We start from the raw sequence: 19,256 nt of genomic DNA on the forward strand, positions 1-19,256 counted from the left end.
AAATTGCCAAGCTCGGAGCTCAAACCCACAACCTAAAACACAGAAATGCCCTTGAAAAATTAATAAGTCATTATTCAAAATAATGGGAATAGGACTGTGTGTGCTACACAGTCAATGGAAGTTAGAATCACTAACGCTTTAGCCACAAGGCTCAATGGTTTCTATGTCACAAAAGCCAGTGTGATGTAGAAGATGCTAGGCCCATGATGCGAATCTATGGCATGCGTGCCAGAGGTGGCACGCAGAGCCCTCTCTGTGGGCACGCGTGCCGTCACCAGCCGCTTTTCTGGTTTCCGGCGCACCCATGCATGACGGCCACCTGGTCTTTGCAGGTGCCGGAGTACCGGAAGATGGCCTGAAAATGGTCCAAAAAATGGCCAAAAAGCAGGGCATTATCCAGGCCAAAAAGGGTCCGAAAAACGGCCTGAAAACAGCTGAAAAACAGCCTGGAAAACAGGCAACACTGGTCAAAAAACAGGCATGCGCGTGCCGGCCAGCTGCTCTTTGGGTTTCCTGTGCTCGGGCACACACAAAAACCAGCTGGCTGGCGGGCAGGCACATGCCAGAAATCCAAAGACCATGGCCAGCGCACATGTTCTTAAGGTTTCTGACGCTCCGGTATGCACGTTCCAGTTTGGGCATTCGGTGCCGAAAAGGTTCGCCATCACTGTGCTAGACTAACCCTGGAGACATCCAGATCTTCCTTTCTCCTCAGTTCCAGAAACCCAGTCAGTAATTTTGGATCACATCCTCTTTTTGTTGTTGTTGTGAGAAAATATAAGGAGAGGAAGAACTACGGTATGCTGTGTTACTCCAGGATAAACAATGGAACGTCAGTTTAATACGTTAAAGGTAGTCCTCGACTTACAACAGCTCGCTTAGTGACCGTTCGAAGTTACAATGGCACTTAAAAAGTTGACTTATGACCGTTTTTCACACTTAGGACCAGGGATACTATTCAGCAGGTTCTGGAGAACCGGTAGTGAAAATTCTGAGTAGTTCAGAGAACCGGCAAATACCGGCCCCAGAGTGGGGTTGGAATGGAGATTTTGCAATATCCTTCCCCTGCTATGCCCACAGAACCGGTAGTAAAAAAAATTTGAATTCCACCACTTCTTACGACCGTTGCAGCATCTCCAGGGTCACATGATTTGCATTCAAGATACTTGACAACTGTCTCACATTTGTGACAGTTGCAGGGTCCCCCAGGGTCATGTGATCCACTTTTGCGATCTTCCGACAAGCAAAGTCAATGGGGGGAAACCAGGTTCACTTTACAACTGTGTTACTCATTCAACACTGCAGCTATTCGCTTCACAAAGGTGGCAAGAAAAGTCGTAAAGTGGGGCAAAATCCACTTAACAAATTTCTCACTTAGCAACACAAAATTGTGGTCGTAAGTTGAGGACTACCTGTACTACTGCAACAGTTCTATATGATAACTAGCTTTTATTTCTACAACAAATAATACTAGGGCCTCTACTGTAATAACATAAGTGAGTGAAAATCCTAAATCCTTCCTTTTCTGTAATACCATGTTTTCCCCAAAATAAGACTGGGTCTTATATTAATTTTTGCTCCAAAAGACGCATTATGGCTTATTTATTTATTTATTTATTTATTTTATTTATTTAAAAATCACGCTTGCTGAACAATTTTAAAAACCTTGCTACTGAACAACTCGCAGGAACAACTAAATGTGGTGCTCAACAGTCCACCTTTGCGGAGGGAAACCCCAAATTTGGAGATGATACGGTACTTGTATTTTGGGGTCAGTCGTGAAAGTGTACAATGTCGTTAAGGATGCTGAAGGATTGGATGGATGGTAATACCCTGCATTAGGGAGGCATCCGGGCAGATTTCAATTAATGAGTCAGGGAGCCCTGCAGAATGGAGCAGTCAATTTGAAGCGAATGGAGAAAAGCCGTCTATCCTGCGAAGACATGGAATAAGAAAGCCACCAATCCGTTGGTGGCAACAACTGGCAAGCAACACAAAAGACCACGGAAGAGGTCCAATAATAATTTCCATTAAGCGTGTCTTCATGCACTGCTGCTTTACTCCACTGCATACTTATCCACAGCAACCAAAATAGCAAATTTGACTGATAATAAAGAGATTCAGAATCCCATTAAATTTCACAGCAGGGAAACAAGTTTCATACTGCAGAAAACAGAAAGAGGTGGTCCGGAGTAGGTGGACCGACTGATCATATATTCCTCAACATTTCAAAAGATAAAAAATTGTATTATTTATTCTTAGATTTCTTAATACCAGTAATCCGAATTTAAAATGCATAGCCTTTTTTTTAAAAAAAATCAAATATTTTTTACACTTACAGGCTTCTAAGTAGTGACTTTCTTTCTAAGTAAGTGACTTTCTTTCAGTTGCATTAGTTTGGATGGATAGTCCTCAAATCAGTGGTGAAATCCTCCAAGGTTTGCCACCAGTTCGCTGCGGGCGCATGTGCAGCAGGAGTGAAATGCTCTCAGTTCGGACTGGATCGAGTGATCCAGTAGCGATTGTGGCAGGTGGTTCGGAGAACTGGTAGCCATGGCGGCGCTACCTGGGTGTCGTTACTTCCTGGTTTTAACCAGGAAGTAATGTTTTTTACCCTCTGCGCATATGCAGGTTTTGCGCACGTGCAGAGGATCAGCATGCGCACATAATGCGCGTGTGAGTGAAACAAGTGCACTTTTGAACGGTAAGGAAGGTAAGTAGATGTCATCCCTGATGTGCAGTGCACACCAAACACACTGCGTGCACACATGCACATTACGTGCCAAACACATGCTTCGCGCATGCTTCATGCGGAAAAATGATGCTTAGCAAGGTAAGTAGAACAGTGGGGAGGGGAACAGCTGTGCCACGCGATTTAGATTTAGATAGATTTAGATTTAGATAGATTTAGATTTAGATAGATTTAGATAAATCGCATGGCACAGCTGATCGTCAAAAATACCAGTTCGGACGAACTGGTAGCATTCGTTTACTACCAGTTTGCCTGAACAGGTGAGAACCGGGAACATTTCACCCCTGCCTCGAATCCACATGTTTTATTTTGGGAAAGGAGAATAAATATTAAAATATTTTTAAGCTCACCAAGGACGTGAGATTTTAACCTATCTTGAAACCACGAGACACTTGGAAAAACTCCTTAACCGTTGTATGTTAAAATTTCTCTCCATGTGGTTATGTATGGAAAAAGAAAACACAACAAGTATCCAGACAAAAGGCACACTAAAAACTGTTGTGAAACAACCTCTCACACTCACCTGGTCCTTTTCGTGAGGCAAAAGGCTGACGGGCGGGAGGGAGGCTGGAAATGAACTGTATTTATATGTCCCTCGGCTTTCCAAGCTACCTTGGTTCACCCTGTACTGAGGTCCTTCTTTCAGTAATCTCCCATTATTGACGGCACGTTTGGCCCCCAGGCGTAATCTCCGCTGAAAGACGGGGTTGTTGAAGACACCTGCGAGGTCGTGTTGGCTTCTTAGGTATTTTTCGATGTTTCTGAGGGAAGATCCATTTGGTTCCTGAAGCCCTTCGATGGCTCTTCGCAGGAGCTTATTCCAATCCACATTTCGAAGCTCGTGACAGGTTCCCTTAGATCCTTTCGAGGGTTTAGGAATGTCGTCCAGCTTAAGGGATGAAAAACGCCCAGGATTATCTGGGTCCTTATAGGATGCAAGGCCTTTGTTGGTAACTTTGAGAACCGAGCCATCTTGGACACTCAGTTCCAGCTGCTCAGAAACAGTCTTCTTATCTAAGCCGTGGGATGCGCAAACGGCATGGCAAATCCGTTCTTCCGAGGGCCTCTGCTTCTGCCTTTTCACTTTGTGTATCGCTTCCAGAATCCACTCTGTGTAAAGTGGATTGGCGAGCTTTACCATGGTTGACCAATAATCTTCCACCCACAAGAGTTACCCATAGAGTTCCTTTCTCTTCCTACCAAAGATCTTTTCTCCTATGTCTTCACATTTTACCTTCCGGTACCACCATCTGAAGAAGGCATCCCTTAGATACAAAGAGTGTGAAGAATCTCAGGCATGATCTAAAGGCAAAGAGCTTCATCAACCAACACAGGAAAGGGGAGTCATTTTCTTACGCCAGATGAAATACATCTCTACAAACTTGACAGCTGTTCTCTCCGGTCGACACAAATCTTTCCAGATCTTCATAAATTCTAAAGAATATTTTTTTTTAAAAAAAAAGCAAGTTAAGTTTCATTCGCAGCAAAACTCATCAGTTCATCATTTAGGAATGTGAATTATACCATTTTGTTTAAAAAGCTACACCTCTATTGACCAATGCATTCTTTATTAACTAGTATTTAGAAGCACCAGTTGGACTGGGGGGGCAAAGGTTACATGCTTCTTAAGATTAAACTCCAAAATTCATATTGGACGATAGGTTCAGTCTTTCGGAAGATAGAATATCAGCCAATGTTACAGTATATCTGCCACCTTTCAAAGTCCAAGTTGAAATAAACATACAGCAATTGGATACATAAAACTACCAGTTTCTCAACATCTCCAAATCTAGTAATTTTTAAAATCCCACCATGTTCTAAGGCAGTGATGACTAACCTTTTCCGGACTGAGTGTGCAAAGGCGCACGCGTGCCAGAACCCCCCAAATGCAATGCGTGTGTGCCCCTCACATATGTGCCCCGCCCCCCACGCATGTGCAGCAGAGGCCCAAAGACTGGCTGGCTGGCGGGAGGCACGAACGCACGCAGAGCGGAACTGAATTGGGGCGATAGCTTGCATGCCATCAGAGAGGGCGCTGCGTGCCATCTCTGACACGCGTGCCATAGGTTCGCCATCACGGTTCTAAGCACTCTGCCTCTACAGTCTTATTGGGCCTGGAGATGTCACGAGGCTGGAAGAAGATGCTAGACTTCCCCATGTAACCAGCTCCAGTAAAAGCAAGAGCTCCTTGACTAAAGGTTGTGGATGACAAATACAATAGTTACTAATCTCATCATCACTTATGTCATAGTATGCTTCAAATGCATCAAGGGAGGGAGGGAAGGAGATTTAATGCCAAAATGTATTCATCATCTCAGTTTAGGAGAGCAATTGGCTATTTGATTGGAAACGCCTTGAATTTTCCAAAAAGTTCAGGAGAGCACTCTAAAAGTCCCTATAAAATTAACATGGACAAGAAAGAACTGGCACCCCTTGTCACCCCTATGTAATCCCAAGGAGGCAAGAGTGTTAATCATGACAATTTTTGACTACTTTGACTACTATTATAATTCCCCTCAAACGCTCCATAACTTGAAAGGGACACTCAGAACCACATCTAGTCCACAAGGATTCATTTTCTCTTCACATCAAACTGTACAGGTAGTCCTCAATTTACGATCACAACTGAGCCCTAAAATTCTGTTGCTTAGCAAGACAAGTTTTGCCCCAATTGTTAAATGAATCACTCCAATTGTTAAGTTAGCAACATGGGTGTTAGATGAAGTCCAATTGTCAGAAGGTTGCAAAAGGTTGCAATCAGTGATGAAATGTAACATTTGTTACTACCAGTTTGGTGGGCGTGGCTTGGTGAGGGGAATGTGACTGGGTGGGCGTGGCCAATTTTTTAAAAAAACTTTTAAAAGCATTTTTTCTACAACCTCTTCGGTTGTAGAAAAAAATGCTTTTAAAAGACTGACGATCCCAGCTGAGCCACGCAATCATCAGAGGCTTTTTTTTTCTTTTAAAAGCATTTTTTCGATTGAAGAAAAAATGCTTTTAAAAGTAAAAAAAAAAGCCTTTGATGATCGCGCGGCTCAACTGGGCATGGGGGGGGGGCCAAGGATTTTTGCTACCGGTTCTCCGAATCACCCGCCACCATCGCTACAGGATCGGGCAATCTGGTCCGAACTGGGAACATTTCACCCCTGGTTGCAATCGTCCTTAAATATGAACCAGATGTCAAGCAGCTGGATTTTGATCAGGTGACCATGGGGACTCCGCAACGAACGTTAAGTATGAAAAATGGCCATCACTTTTTTCCAGTGCAACTTGTAACTTCGAACAGTCATTAAACAAATGGTTGTAAATGAAGGACTATCTGTCTCACAAAAGATAAGATGCATTTCAATACAGGTAGTCCTTGACTTACAACAGGTCATTTACTGACCGTTCAAAGTTACGACGGCACTGAAAAGAAGTGACTTACGACCGTTTTTCAGAGTTACGTCCCCATGATCATGGTGTCCCCATGATCATGTGATCAAAAATTCAGATGCTTGACAACAGGTCCATACATATGACCGCTGCAGCATCCCGGGGTCATGTGATCCCCTTTTGCGACTTTCTGACAAGTGCAATCGATGGGGTACCCAGATTCACTTAAACGCCGGGTTCTTAACTTATCAAATGATTCACTTTTTTTTTTTTAAATTGATTTATATGCCACCCTTCTCCGGAGACTCAGGGCAGCTTACAATGCGTTAAGCAATAGCCTTCATACTTTTGTATATTTATACAAAGTCAGCTTATTGCCCCCACAAACTGGGTCCTCAATTTACCCACCTTAGAAAGGATGGAAGGCTGAGTCAACCTGGAGCCTGGCAAGATTCGAACCTGCAGTAATTGCAGGCATCTGGATGATAATAACAGGCTATTAGTCTGCTGCACTACCAGGCTCTTAATAACATGGCAAGAAATGTCACTAAATGGGGCAAAACCAGTGGTGGTATTCAGCTGGTTCAGACCAGTTCGGGCGAACCGGTAGTGGCGACCTGTGGGGAGGGGGTGGGCCCGACCCTATGCCCTATGCCATCCTATTTAGCTACGTTTTCTAAGCCGCACATGTGTGCAAGCCGTGCGTGCAAGCAAAGCGCATGTGCAGAAGGCCACGCTTGTGTGCATGCACACACACACACACACACACACACTCACATCTTCGGTGCATGGCAACCCGGTGGTAAAATTACCGGTTTTTTCGGAGTATAAGACGCTCCGGACTATAAGATGCACCTACCTTTTTTGGTGAGGAAAACAAAAAAAAGAAATCTGCCAATGTCTCCCAGCAATTTTGCCTCCTTGCAGCAAACAGCAAACAGCCTGCTTTACTTTCATTTTCGTTTTCAGCATAGCTTGATTAGCACAAGAAAAAATAAATCTGCTCCCAGCAATTTACCTCCTTGCAGCAAGCAGCAGAGGCCTGTGCAAAACAGCTGAGAGCAAACCAGATGAGAGTCGGGAGACTGATCCAATCAACTTGTGCTAATTAGGCTGTGCTGAAGCTGAAAGGAGCTGTTTCTTCTTGCTGCTTGCTGCAAGGAGGTAAACTGCTGGGAGGCAGAGGCCAAAGGGTGAGGACCAGTGGGTCGGCGGGGCTATATTTGGTGTATAAGACGCACCTAAATTTTCACCCCCTTTTAGGGGGGAAAAAGGTGTATCTTATACTCCGAAAAATATGTATGTGAAACCCACCTCTGGGAAAAACTCACTTAACAAATGTCTCACTTAAAAACAGAAATTTTGGGCTCAATTGTGGTCATAAATTGAGAAGTACTTCTGTTGGCACCTTACTGAATCCTTCTGACATGAAGCTTCCTTCAACTGCAAGATGTGTCTCAAATCTTTAATGAAGAAATCTTTTGAGATAGTTTATAAGAAGTTGGAGCAGTAAGAAAGGAAAATCCTTCTCTAAGAAAAAAAAGCCCAGCTACATCAGGTAAAAGGCTTCTAGAGTCAGGCACTTTGTTCCCCAGGGCTTAAATCTGTTCAGAGGATGTAGGAGCAATTTCATGCTCATACCAGGATCCTCCAGCAAGAGAAATCAAGGGGTGTCGCGTTTCTCTTCTGGAGATAATATGGATAATACGGTTACGTCCTCCATTAATTTATTAAATCACCTTTTAATGGTCTATAAATCATGCAACTTATAGTAGAACATTCTGTAATTTAATACGTGCTGTGAAAAGAAATAATTACTTTTCCGAGGGCGCAGCAAGAAGTTCTTCCTATCCACTTTTTCTCTTCTGTGCATGACTTCATCGTGGGAAGAAAAACCAAGAATAAGGACTGCATTAGATACGCACCATCCGCTCCCACACTTCTTTCGCTGGCATCGATTATTTCACATTAACTGTAGGGAAAATCATAGCCATTATTTGCACTGACACTTACTTTGTTTAAAATAATACACTTCCAATTTTAAAACAAAAAATTTGCATTCCACTTCTTTATGAGCCTTACAAAAGGACACATACAGCAGATTCTTGTTAGATCAGTGGTGTGTTGTTTTAACCTTGCTCCCAAGCCATCCCAAAATATCTCTTTACATCTCAAATTACTTTAAAAGGAGATGAAAAACGTTTGCCAGTGACTTGCTGCACATAGCAATAGCATCAAGAAATAAATTGCCAGTATTTTGACACCGTGGTAGAACTTTTATATCATCTACAGTGAAAAGTTTCCCAATTAAATCCATTATTATTTTATTATTAATAAATAAATTTAATTACCGCCCATCTCACCTCCAGGCAACTACAACAGTCACACTTCCGGCAGCCGATCATGAGCTCTTCTATTTCAACGAGCTAGATTCACATATAAACCACTGTTTGCTTAATCTCAAATTGTTGCCTAAACTACATTCGCAGAACTGATGCATTCTATCACAGATCATGCTAAAACAGAAGCCACAAAGCTGTGGCTTTCAGAGTATTCCTGTATTATTATTATTATTATTTTTATTATTATTTATTAGATTTCTATACCGCCCTACTCCCGAAGGACTCAGGGCGGTGCACAGCTAAACAATAAAAACACATACAATACAAAATTTAAAAAATAGAATAAAATCAAATTAAATAATTTTGGCCCCGACAAATTTAAAACCCCACACTTTTAAAACCAATTTAAAATTGAATATATAAATACTAAAAAATATTTAAAATTTTAAAAATCTTTTATAAAAGAGGGGGAAAATTAGGCCAGGCCGGCCTGGTGAAATAGTAAGGTCTTTAAGGCGCGGCGGAAGGTGCGCAGATCCGGGATCCTCCGTATCTCTGGGGGGAGCTCGTTCCAGATAGTAGGTGCCCCCACAGAGAAGGCTCTCCCCCTGGGGGCCGCCAGTCGGCATTGTTTGGCTGACGGCACCTGGAGGAGCCCCTCTCTATGGGAGCGTACCGGCCGGTGGGAGGCTATTGGTGGTAGTAGGCGGTCCCGCAAGTACCCGGGTCCTAAGCCATGGAGCGCTTTAAAGGTGGTAACCAAAACCTTGAAGCGCACCCGGAAGACCACCGGGAGCCAGTGCAGCTCGCGCAGGAGAGGTGTTACATGGGAACGCCATGTCGCTCCCATTACCACCCACGCGGCCGCACTCTGCGCCAGTTGGAGCCTCCGGGTGCTCCTCAAGGGGAGCCCCATGTAGAGAGCGTTGCAATAGTCCAGGCGGGAGGTGACAAGGGCATGAGTGACCGTGCGTAAAGAGTCCCGATCCAGAAAGGGACGCAACTGGCGAATCAGGCGAACCTGATGAAAAATCCTCCCGGTCACGGCCGTCAAGTGCTCTTCTAAAGACAGCCGTGAGTCCAGGAGGACGCCCAAGTTGCGAGCCCTCTCCGTGGGGGCCAATGATTCGCCCCCAATAGTCAGTGATGGCGTCAACTGACTATATCGGGACGTCGGAAACCACAGCCACTCAGTCTTGGATGGGTTGAGCCTGAGCCTGTTCCTCCCCATCCAGATCCGTACGGCCTCCAGGCACCGGGACATCACTTCAAGGGCATCGTTGGGGTGATCCGGGGTGGAGATGTACAGCTGGGTGTCGTCAGCGTACTGATGGTACTCCACCCCGAAACCACGGATGATCTCGCCCAGCGGCTTCACATAAATGTTGAACAGGAGAGGCGAGAGGACCGACCCTTGCGGCACCCCACATATGAGGGGCCTCGGGGTCGACCTCTGTCCCCCTGTCAACACAGACTGCGACCGGTCAGAGAGAAAGGAGGAGAACCACCGCAACACAGTGCCTCCCACCCCCAACTCTTCCAACCGGTGCAGCATGATACCATGGTCGATGGTATCAAAAGCCGCTGAGAGATCTAACAGGACCAGGACAGAGGAGCACCCCCTGTCCCGAGCCCTCCAGAGATCATCAACCAACGCGACCAATGCCGTTTCCGTGCTGTACCCGGGCCTGAAGCCCGACTGGAACGGATCCAGATACGTCGTTTCATCCAGGTGCTGGGGGAGCTGTTGCGCGACCACACTCTCAACAATCTTCGCAACAAAGCGAAGATTGGAGACCGGACGATAATTTACCAACATTGCCGGGTCCAGGGAAGGCTTCTTGAGGAGAGGCCTCACCACCGCCTCTTTCAAGGCGGCGGGAAAGTCACCCTCATTCAGCGAAGCGTTTATAATCCCCTGGAGCCAGCCTCGTGTCACTTCCCGGGAAGCCAGTACTAACCAGGAAGGACACGGGTCCAATAAACAAGTGGTCGCGTTCAGTCTACCAGAATCCTGTCCACGTCCTCAGGGGTCACAGGATCAAACTCATCCCAGATAACATTCTCAAGACCTGCCCGTCTCTCCCCCTGAGACTACCCAGTCGGAGTCCAAATCTTCCCGAATCTGAGTGATTTTGTCATACAGATACTGAACAAAATCCTCGGCTCTACCCTCCAAGGGGTCCTCCCGCGCTTCCTGGTGGAGCAGGGAGCGGGTCACCCTAAAGAGGGCGGCCGGGCGATTATCTGATGACGCAATAAGAGCAGCAAAATAACTACATTTCGCTGCTTTTATCGCCACTAAGTAATTCCTAATGTGGGATCTTACTAGTGTCCGGTCAGATTCAAGAAGACTGGCCCTCCAACTACTCTCTAGGCGTCTTTTCCGGCGCTTCAACTCCCTCAGCTCCTCGGTAAACCAAGGAGCCAATTGAGATCGGCGCCGGGTCAGAGGCCGCAAAGGCACGACCCGATCCAGAGCACCAGCAGCCGCCCTATCCCAGGCGGCCACCAGGTCTCCAGTCGAGGCGTGTGCCAGAACCTCAGGAAATGGCCCAAGCTCCGTCTGGAATCTGTCAGGTTCCATCAGGCGCCTGGGGCAGAACCATCTGACCGGCTCCGCCTCCCTGCGGCGGGGTGCAGCGGTTCGAAAGTCGAGACGAAGGAGACAGTGATCTGACCATGACAAGGGTTCAGTAACTATATCCCCTATATCAAGATCCCTCAACCACTGTCCAGAGACAAAAACCAGATCCAGCGTGTTTCCCCCTGTGTGGGTAGGGCCATGAATTAACTGGGTCAGGTCCATAGCTGTCATGGAAGCCATGAACTCCCGAGCCATCTCTGACGTCTCACCCACGGACGGCAGGTTGAAATCCCCCATAACCATAAGCTTAGGGGTATCAACCGCCACCGCGGCGATGACGTTGAGTAGCTCGGGCAGGGCTGTTGCCACGTGGCAGGGAGCCAGGTACGTGATCAGCAAACCCATCTGAACCCCATGACCCCATTTCACAAAAAGGGATTCACAGCCGGCCGTCTGAGGAACAGTGGCCTCCCTCGGTCTCAGATCTTCTTTAATAATAACCGCTACCCCCCCCGCCCCTCCCCTGTGACCTCGGCTGATGGAATGCTTGGAAACCTGGCGGGCACATTTCAACGAGGGGAACCCCCCCCTCCTGGCCCAACCAGGTCTCCGTAATACCTGCCAGGTCCGCACCCCCCTCCTGAACAAGATCACAGATGAGGGGGGCTTTATTTACTACGGACCTGGCATTGCACAGCATCAGCTGAAGGCCTGGGTCCTGAGGGTCTATGCAACCTGAGGAGCGAGTAGAGCCTTGGGGGCCGGAGCACGCCACCGCTCGTAGACAGCGAGTGCGCACTCCCCTAACACGATATGGCCCCCTGCTCCCGCCATATCTACCCCTCCCACCTACAGTACTGATGTTCAAAAAACTATCCGGACAAGCTCTAACTCCCCCCTCGATCCCGGGTCCTCCATCCCCCACACCACGCTTGTGTATTCTTATACACTGAGCAGCGTCACTTCTCGTGAGATGGTCAGTTATATAAATTTGATAATAAATAAATATACGGTGGGTTTAGCTTCTTCTGCCATTCTATTATTCTGATGGTGAATAAACCATAGTTTGCTTAAGAATGGTCTATGACTAAATCACAGCTGACTGGATTTGAAAAGAATACTAAGGAGAACTCTTGAAATCTGAAGGCCACAAAAAGCTTCTCCCAAAGTTATCACAGTCCCTAGCAATGCACTGAAAGGCTGAGGGAAGCTATCAGCTCAAACAAAATACAGATAAGTCCTCGTTTAGCAAACAAAACTGGGACTAGGATCTTAGTCATTAAGCAAAGCAGTCAGTAAGTCAACTGTGCTTACTTACATTTACTGCAGCTTTCCTTTGCTTTACAGACCTGTGAAGGTCATAAAAGCAAGGATTGGTCATAAAGTCACTTTTTCATCACTGTTACAACTGCGAATGGTCACTGTGCGAAGCAGTCACTAAACGAGAACTATCTGTATCCTAAATCACAGTTCAGTTACAAAAGGCCCTCTAGAGAGGCAAAGATGTCAGTGGAAGGCTCCCAATTTTTTCTGCTCGCATTTGTAGACTTTAATGGATCAGAAAGTAAGTTGGAAACGAGGGGACATATTCATGAACTCAGGAGTGGGCCTCAATTTGAATACTACCTTACTTTTCATTTGTGACTTTTTCCTCCCCGTCTTTGCGCTCATTTCACAGATGGTTCAAGCACCCCTAGCTGGGAGAAGCCACCTCCTTGGACCCGCAAGACATGAAGTTCAAACCTTGTATTTTGAATTTTATTAATCCAGACCCAGCGGTTGTACCAAGCCAAATTTTGTTTGCTCTAGAAACTCTAAACGGGAAGATTCAGACTTTGGGCAGGAGACCACCAGGAGATCACATAAACAAAGTTGTTCCATATCGTGGCCAAGGAAAGACCTGGATGGTGATAACAGGACTCAGCCTCATTTGAGGAAGAGCGACTCAGCATTTTGCCCACCTCGAAAAGCTAAACCGGCCCTAGACTGGCAGTTGGGAGTTCACCAGTAAATGCCAATTCATATAGTGCAGGCCAAGAGGTTGCAAAAAGAAAAAAAAAGAAAAGAAAATTCTGGAAGAGGTCAATGACAAAGGGGAGGACCTTCTGAGAAACACAGAAAGCTCTTGCAACTTTTGGCTTTAAAAATTACAGTAAACCCAAGCTGCCCTCAGAGATCTCTAAAGCCTCCTTGACAGCTATAAGATGGGCGGACTTCAACTCCCAGAATTCCCCCGCTAGCCAAGCTGCCTGGGGAATTCTGGGAGTTGAAGTCCGCCCATCTTCAAGTGCCAAGGTGGAGAAAGGTTGCTGTAAATCACGGCAGCGCCACACCTGGCACCGCAGGTGACGGAAGAGCCACGCTCCCGGGAGCAAGCGCTGACGGCGGGCTCCCGCCACATGGCTTCAACGGCGGAGGGCGCTCACGGCCCATTCCTGTCTGACAGAAGCAGCAGCAGCGGCGCCAGGTACTGCGCGACCCAGCCCACCTCGGCAACCAACGCCGCCATTTTCTTTCTTCCTCTCTAGACGCGACATTGGATGAAAGCCCAATCCGGGCGCTTTCATCCCGCCTCCCGATTAGGCAAGCCACAGCGATAGGCCAAACGACCTGTCCGTCCCCTCGCCACCAGCCAATCCGTTCTGCCACACGCACACCACGACCAGCCTATTGGAGGCCGTCAATTACGCTCCTCCCCCCCAACCTCTCCTGGCAGAGCCGTTGACAGCCCAAGCGTCACCGCCCTCGGCCCTCATTGGAGGGCGATTACATCTAGAAAACAATAGAAAGGGGAAAGGGACGAGCCTCGCCTCCGGATAGGCTCCCGAAGTGTCAATCGAGCATTATCCCCCCCCCCAATCATTTCACCACCATCACTAACCCTTTTCTCTCCTTCCCCTTTCCTCGCCCTCCCGCCGAGGAAGTTTGTTTCGCGGGCGGGCGGGCGCGCGACCCACACTAATGAGCGGCCCCGAAGTCGTTGAGTTTTACACGCCACGTGCCGGGGCGCTCTCCCTAACCCCGTCCGGTCGGGCGAGATTGACGAGAAAGCGTCTCCCTTTGCCCGCTTGCAAGCTGCACCCGGGCTGGGCTGGGCTGGGCTGGGCAGCGCTCTCCCGGGCGTGCCCGTTGCACACGTGTATATATATATATGTGTGTGTGTGTGCGCGTGCAAGCAGGGTGCATGCAAAGAGAAAGCCTCCCCGCAATGCAAAAGCCCCACCAGGCTGGGGAGGGGGGGGGCACAAGACACGTGCAGGGGCTGCAGAACCAAGACCACCCGCGTCCCCCTCCCCACGCACCCACCCACTTCTCGCGTGGAGCCTCAACCCCAACCTTTCCACAATCCCCCACCTCCCTGGCGGAGGGAGAGCGGGAGAAACGCGGGTGGGTGGGGGGGGGGCTTTGCAAGGCAGCCCCCCCCCCGGCCCAGCGACGCCGCCCCCCCTCCCCGGTCCACCCGCGCCCTCCTGGCCCCCGCGTGGAAAAGCGGCTCCCGGGGCCGCCCTGACCTCTTCGCTCGCTGCGGCTTCTCCCACCCGCTTTCGCGGGGAGGGGGGGGGGAGGAAGGGAAATGGGTCTCCGCTCCAAGAAAGGCGAGCTGCAACCCCTCGCGAGCCCCGTGGAGGAGCCCGGCCGCGGGTGGGTGGCTGGGTAGGTGGGTAGGGAAAGAAAGAAGGGAGCCAGCCCGGCGGATTTTTGCAAATTTTGCAAGCAGCCTCCCCGACTGGAAGGCAGCAACCGGGGGGGGGGGGACTCTCGTCTACCTTCCCTCCAGCCGCCCGCCCGGCTCCACACAATGGGAGGGCGCGCGGAGACGTCCCGCCGCTTCCCCGCGCGGAAAGGAGCCCCCCGTGGGTGGGTAGGTGGGCATCGGTCCCCCGTGGATGCCCAAAAAAGCCCTCCGGCGGAGGAGGAAGAGGAGGAGAACGGGGCACAAGGGGGGAGGGGGGGTCTTTGGCCGGCCCTGGGGATGCCAAGGGTGGGTATGTGGGATGGAGATTGGGGGTGGGTGGGGGGAACTCGCTTTCCCCTTCTGCCCGCTGCCCGCCGTCCTTCCCCCCCCCCCAAAACCCCAACCCCAACCTCGCCCCCTCGGCAAACCTGTTTTTTGGGTGGGGGGGTCGGATGCTCAAAACGGCCTCAACCCGCCAGGACCGGAGCTCCGAGACGGGACTTGATAAGAGGAGCTAATTGAAAGGTTAATCTGCATGGGCGCTGACAGCCGAGGTCCCTCCCCGTTCCGGCTCTCTCTCTCTCTCTTTTCTCTCTCTCTCTCTCTCTCTCTCTCTTTATAATCTGCTATTGGCAAGCGGGAAACGGAGCGGCTTAGGGGGAGACAAGGGGGGGGGGCGGCGAGGGGGCTGCTCCGACGAGCCCACCAGCCGGGTTAAACGCTCGGGCGGTGGAAAGGGGGCGAGGGAGAGGGGCGTGGGGGGAGTGGGGAGAGAGACAGAGAAGAAGGCAGCCACTACGACAATGATGCCGGGATGCCAGAGTCCCTCGGGCGGCCGCTGCGATCCCCGATGAGCAGAAGCCGAAAAAAAAAAAAAAAAGGGAATGTGGAAGAAGAAGAGGAGGAGAAGAAGAAGCGGGTTGCAAAGGTGCCCCGGCCTCGATCCGGCGCCTGGGAGGATGCCCCAGGGGGGGATCCAGCCGCCGTCCTGTTTCTCCTCCTCCACTGAGCTGCGTGCCTTAACTCCCGAGTCTGCGTTCCCAAGACCAGAAAAACCCGCTTGTGGCGAGCCGCGGCCACTTTCTGCCAAAAAGGAAAAGAAAAGCGCAGCGCCCCGAGGATCCTGTTCCGCGTGGATCCGTTCCGCGTAGAACCCAAGTTCTTGCGGGGCAAAAAAAAACCTTGGAAGCCCAGGATGCCGCCTTCGGGGCTCGAACCGCTTGGCTTTTAATGGGAGAGGGGGGGGGTCTTTCCAACTTTTCGGGGGCGCAGTTGTGGCGCAAGACTTTCCACGCAAGGAAAGCCTTTTTTTTTTTTTTTTTGCAGCGCTCCACAACAAGCGCGATCCGCTGAATTCATTGCAGCGATGTCTCTCGCGAGTTCAGTAGACGGGCGATCCTTGGGTTGCATTTATTTATTTATTTTATTTATTTATTAAATTTTTATACCACCTCTCCCCTGAAAGACTCAGGGCGGTGAACAGCCAGGATTAAAAAAACATACAATATAAACATTAAAATAATTTAAAACATAATTAAATCTATATTGGCTTCCCCCAGTTTAAAACCCCTTACCCATAAAATTCACCAATTAAAAAATGTTTAACCCAGCCCGGCTTGCTGAAATAAAAAAGTCTTCAGAGTCCGGCGAAAGGTCCGGAGGTCCGGGGTCAGTCGTATCCCTGGGGGTAACTCGTTCCAGAGGGCGGGTGCCCCCACAGAGAAGGCTCTTCCCCGGGGGGTCGCCAGCCAACATTGCCTGACCAATGGCACCCTGAGGAGGCCCTCTCCGTGGGAGCATATTGGCCGGTGGGAGGTTATCGGTGGCAGAAGGTGGTCTCGTAAATAACCGGGCCCTAAGCCATGTATGGACTTCCCCCCCCTTTGGTGGCCCATCTCAAGGTTCTTGCTCAGTGGTGAAATCCACATTTTTTTACTACCAGTTCTGTGGGCTTGGTGGGCGTGGCAAGGGAATGATATTGCAAAATCTCCATTCCCACCCCACTCTAGGGTCAGCCAGAGGTGGTATTTGACTTTTTTCTTTTTTTTTAATTTGATTTATATGCCGCCCTTCTCCGGAGACTCAGGGCGGCTTACAATGCGCTAAGCAATAGCCTTCATTCTTTTGTATATTTATACAGTCAGCTTATTGCCTCCACAAACTGGGTCCTCAATTTACCTACCTTAGAAAGGATGGAAGGCTGAGTCAACCTTGAGCCTGGCGAGATTCGAACCTGCAGTAGTTGCATGCAGCTGTTCTTAATAACAGGGTGCTTTAGACCACTGTACTACCAAGGCTCTTTTAGGTTCTCCGAACTACCCAAAATTTCTGCTACCAGTTCTCTAGAACCTGATTTCACCCCTGTTCTTGCTCCTCCTTCATGATTCTCTTGGCAAGTGTTGGCCACTTTATACCATCTGTGGACTTCAGCTCCTACAATTCCCCAGCCAGCAGTTTCTCAACCCTAACCCAAGGCCATCTTAGCATGATGGGCCCCCAGGCATAGCAGTGTACGACAACTACTCACAGGAATAAAAATGTAAATGGTTGATAAAATTAAACATATATTCATCAGTGTTGATTTCTATTCATGCATGTAAGAATTAATAAAAAATAGGGACGCGGCGGCTCAGTGGCTAAGATGCTGAGCTTGTTGATCGAAAGGTTGGCACTTCAGCGGTTCGAATCCCTAGTGCCACGTAACAGGGTGAGCTCCTGTTCCTTGTCCCAGCTTCTGCCAACCTAGCAGTTCGAAAGTACGTAAAAAAAATGCAAGTATTAAAATGGGGACCACCTTTGGTGGGAAGGTAACAGCATCCCGTGCACCTTCGGCGTTTAGTGATGCCGGCCACATGACCATGGAGACGTCTTTGGACAGTGCTGGCTCTTCGGCTTTGAAACAGAGAGGAGCACCGCCCCCAGAGTTGGGAACGACTAGCATGCATGTGCGAGGGGAACCTTTACCTTTAGTTTTATTAATTAAAAAAATGCAGTAAAATGTAATAAATATGTTGCTGTATTTATAGGATACAAGGTGCATTGAAGGGTTAACATACACAGATGAGTATGGAGCCCTTATGCTCGTGGGGTGGCCATCGGGCCCATGGAAGAACCTGAGTGGCGTAGGAGGCTAATGCCTGGCGAGATTCGAACCTGCAGTAATTGCAGGCAGCTGGCCTTAATAACAGGGTACTTTAGACCACTGTACTACCAAGGCTCTTATTTGTAAAAATAATAAAGGAAGGACACAAATCAATAACATTCTGTATTCTATACTTCTTCGATCAATCAGAATAGAGTTGGAAGGGACCTTGGAGGTCATCTAGTCCAACCCCCTGCTTCAGCAGGAGATCCTATACCATTTCAGACTGTCCAGTCTCTTCTTAAAAGCCTGGAGGCAAGCTGTTCCACTGGTTAATTGTCCTCACTGTTAGGAACGTTCTCCTTAATTCCAAGTTGCTTCTCTCCTTGATTGGTTTCCATCCATTGTTTCTTATCTTGCCTTCTGGTGCGAGAAGGTAAAACAAGAAACAACGTCTTCTCTTAATTTCCTAATTTGCTTTCTTAATTTCCAGGAAAACCAAACCACCCATTTCCACTGGTCTATGAAAAAGCAACAGTAGAGACCTTCTTCTATAAGTAACCAAAAAAAGAAAAAATAGCACTTAAGTGTCACTGACAGATATCCTGAGCCTCCAGGATGAAGGAGAACACAGTCTGGCCTTTGCTACAAGACATTTACCGGTAGTAAAAATTCTGACTGGTCCCGCCCCATCTATTCTCTGCCTCCCGAGTCCCAGCTAATTGGGAGGAAATCAGGATTTTGCAGTAACCTTCCCCTGGATTGGGGAGGGAATAGAGATTTTGCAGTATCCTTCCCCTGCCATGCCCACCAAGCCACGTCCACAGAACAGGTAGTAAAAATTTTTGAAACCCACCATTGGCATAGAGCCAGGGCAAGCCGACCTGCGATTTCCGCTATTGGTTCGGGCGAACCGATCTGAACCGGCTGAATACGACCTCTGGTTATGGGGAAGGAGATGGACGAGAGTGAAGTTAACATCCTTTTGTTTCTTCTGTTCGGAGACCTGTGTTAAGTCCCCCCCCCCTTTTTTTTTTTGCAATTGCTGCCTCCTCCTTTGCTTGCGATGTCCACTGCCAAGAGGAAGATTAACATCACACGGCTTTATATTTAATTTTGAGGAGGAGGAGGATGATAATGGCAGCCGAAGTTTTGCTGGACAATGTGCATCAATCCCGACCAAAAAAAAAATAAAAATCAATTCACTTTTTACTAATAGCAGTTAATTGTCACAGCAGGTTGCGTACCTGGCGTACTTTGGCTGATCTTGAAAAGCAAATTGGAGCTGGTTACATTTGAACTCGGCACATTTAGGAAATCCCAAAGCTTCAAGCTAAGCTAGGAAACTGAGGAGGGAATCATTCCAAAAGAAGACAGTGTCCAGTTACTTCAGTACTGTTGTCAAGGAATGTTGGACTCATCCATGAAGACACCAGGGCTCA

General features: G+C 48.4%; 1 protein-coding gene across 8 annotated transcripts in view; it reads right to left on the reverse strand.

Moving 5' to 3' along the window:
• KAT6B (lysine acetyltransferase 6B) overlaps positions 1 to 15,427 on the reverse strand; it is a 116,199-nt gene extending 100,772 nt beyond the window's left edge. For 3 of the 8 annotated variants that reach the window (XM_060694137.2, XM_060694136.2, XM_060694132.2), the window contains exons 1-3: positions 15,161 to 15,427; positions 7,946 to 8,099; positions 3,276 to 4,186 (exon numbers count right to left, since the gene is read on the reverse strand). In XM_060694137.2, coding sequence (XP_060550120.2) covers positions 3,276 to 3,893 — 618 coding nt within the window. In that variant the 5' untranslated portion in view covers positions 3,894 to 4,186; positions 7,946 to 8,099; positions 15,161 to 15,427. Of the gene's footprint in view, positions 1 to 3,275; positions 4,187 to 7,945; positions 8,100 to 8,490; positions 8,684 to 13,389; positions 13,607 to 15,160 lie in introns of those variants that run through there. The other 5 variants (XM_087872261.1, XM_087872260.1, XM_087872262.1 and 2 more) reach the window with 3 other exon arrangements.
• Positions 15,428 to 19,256: the final 3,829 nt, after the last annotated feature.

This window comes from Pantherophis guttatus, chromosome 6 (assembly GCF_059756535.1).
Source record: "Pantherophis guttatus breed Tessera chromosome 6, ASM5975653v1, whole genome shotgun sequence".
In the NCBI taxonomy this organism is placed as follows: Eukaryota; Metazoa; Chordata; class Lepidosauria; order Squamata; family Colubridae; genus Pantherophis; species Pantherophis guttatus.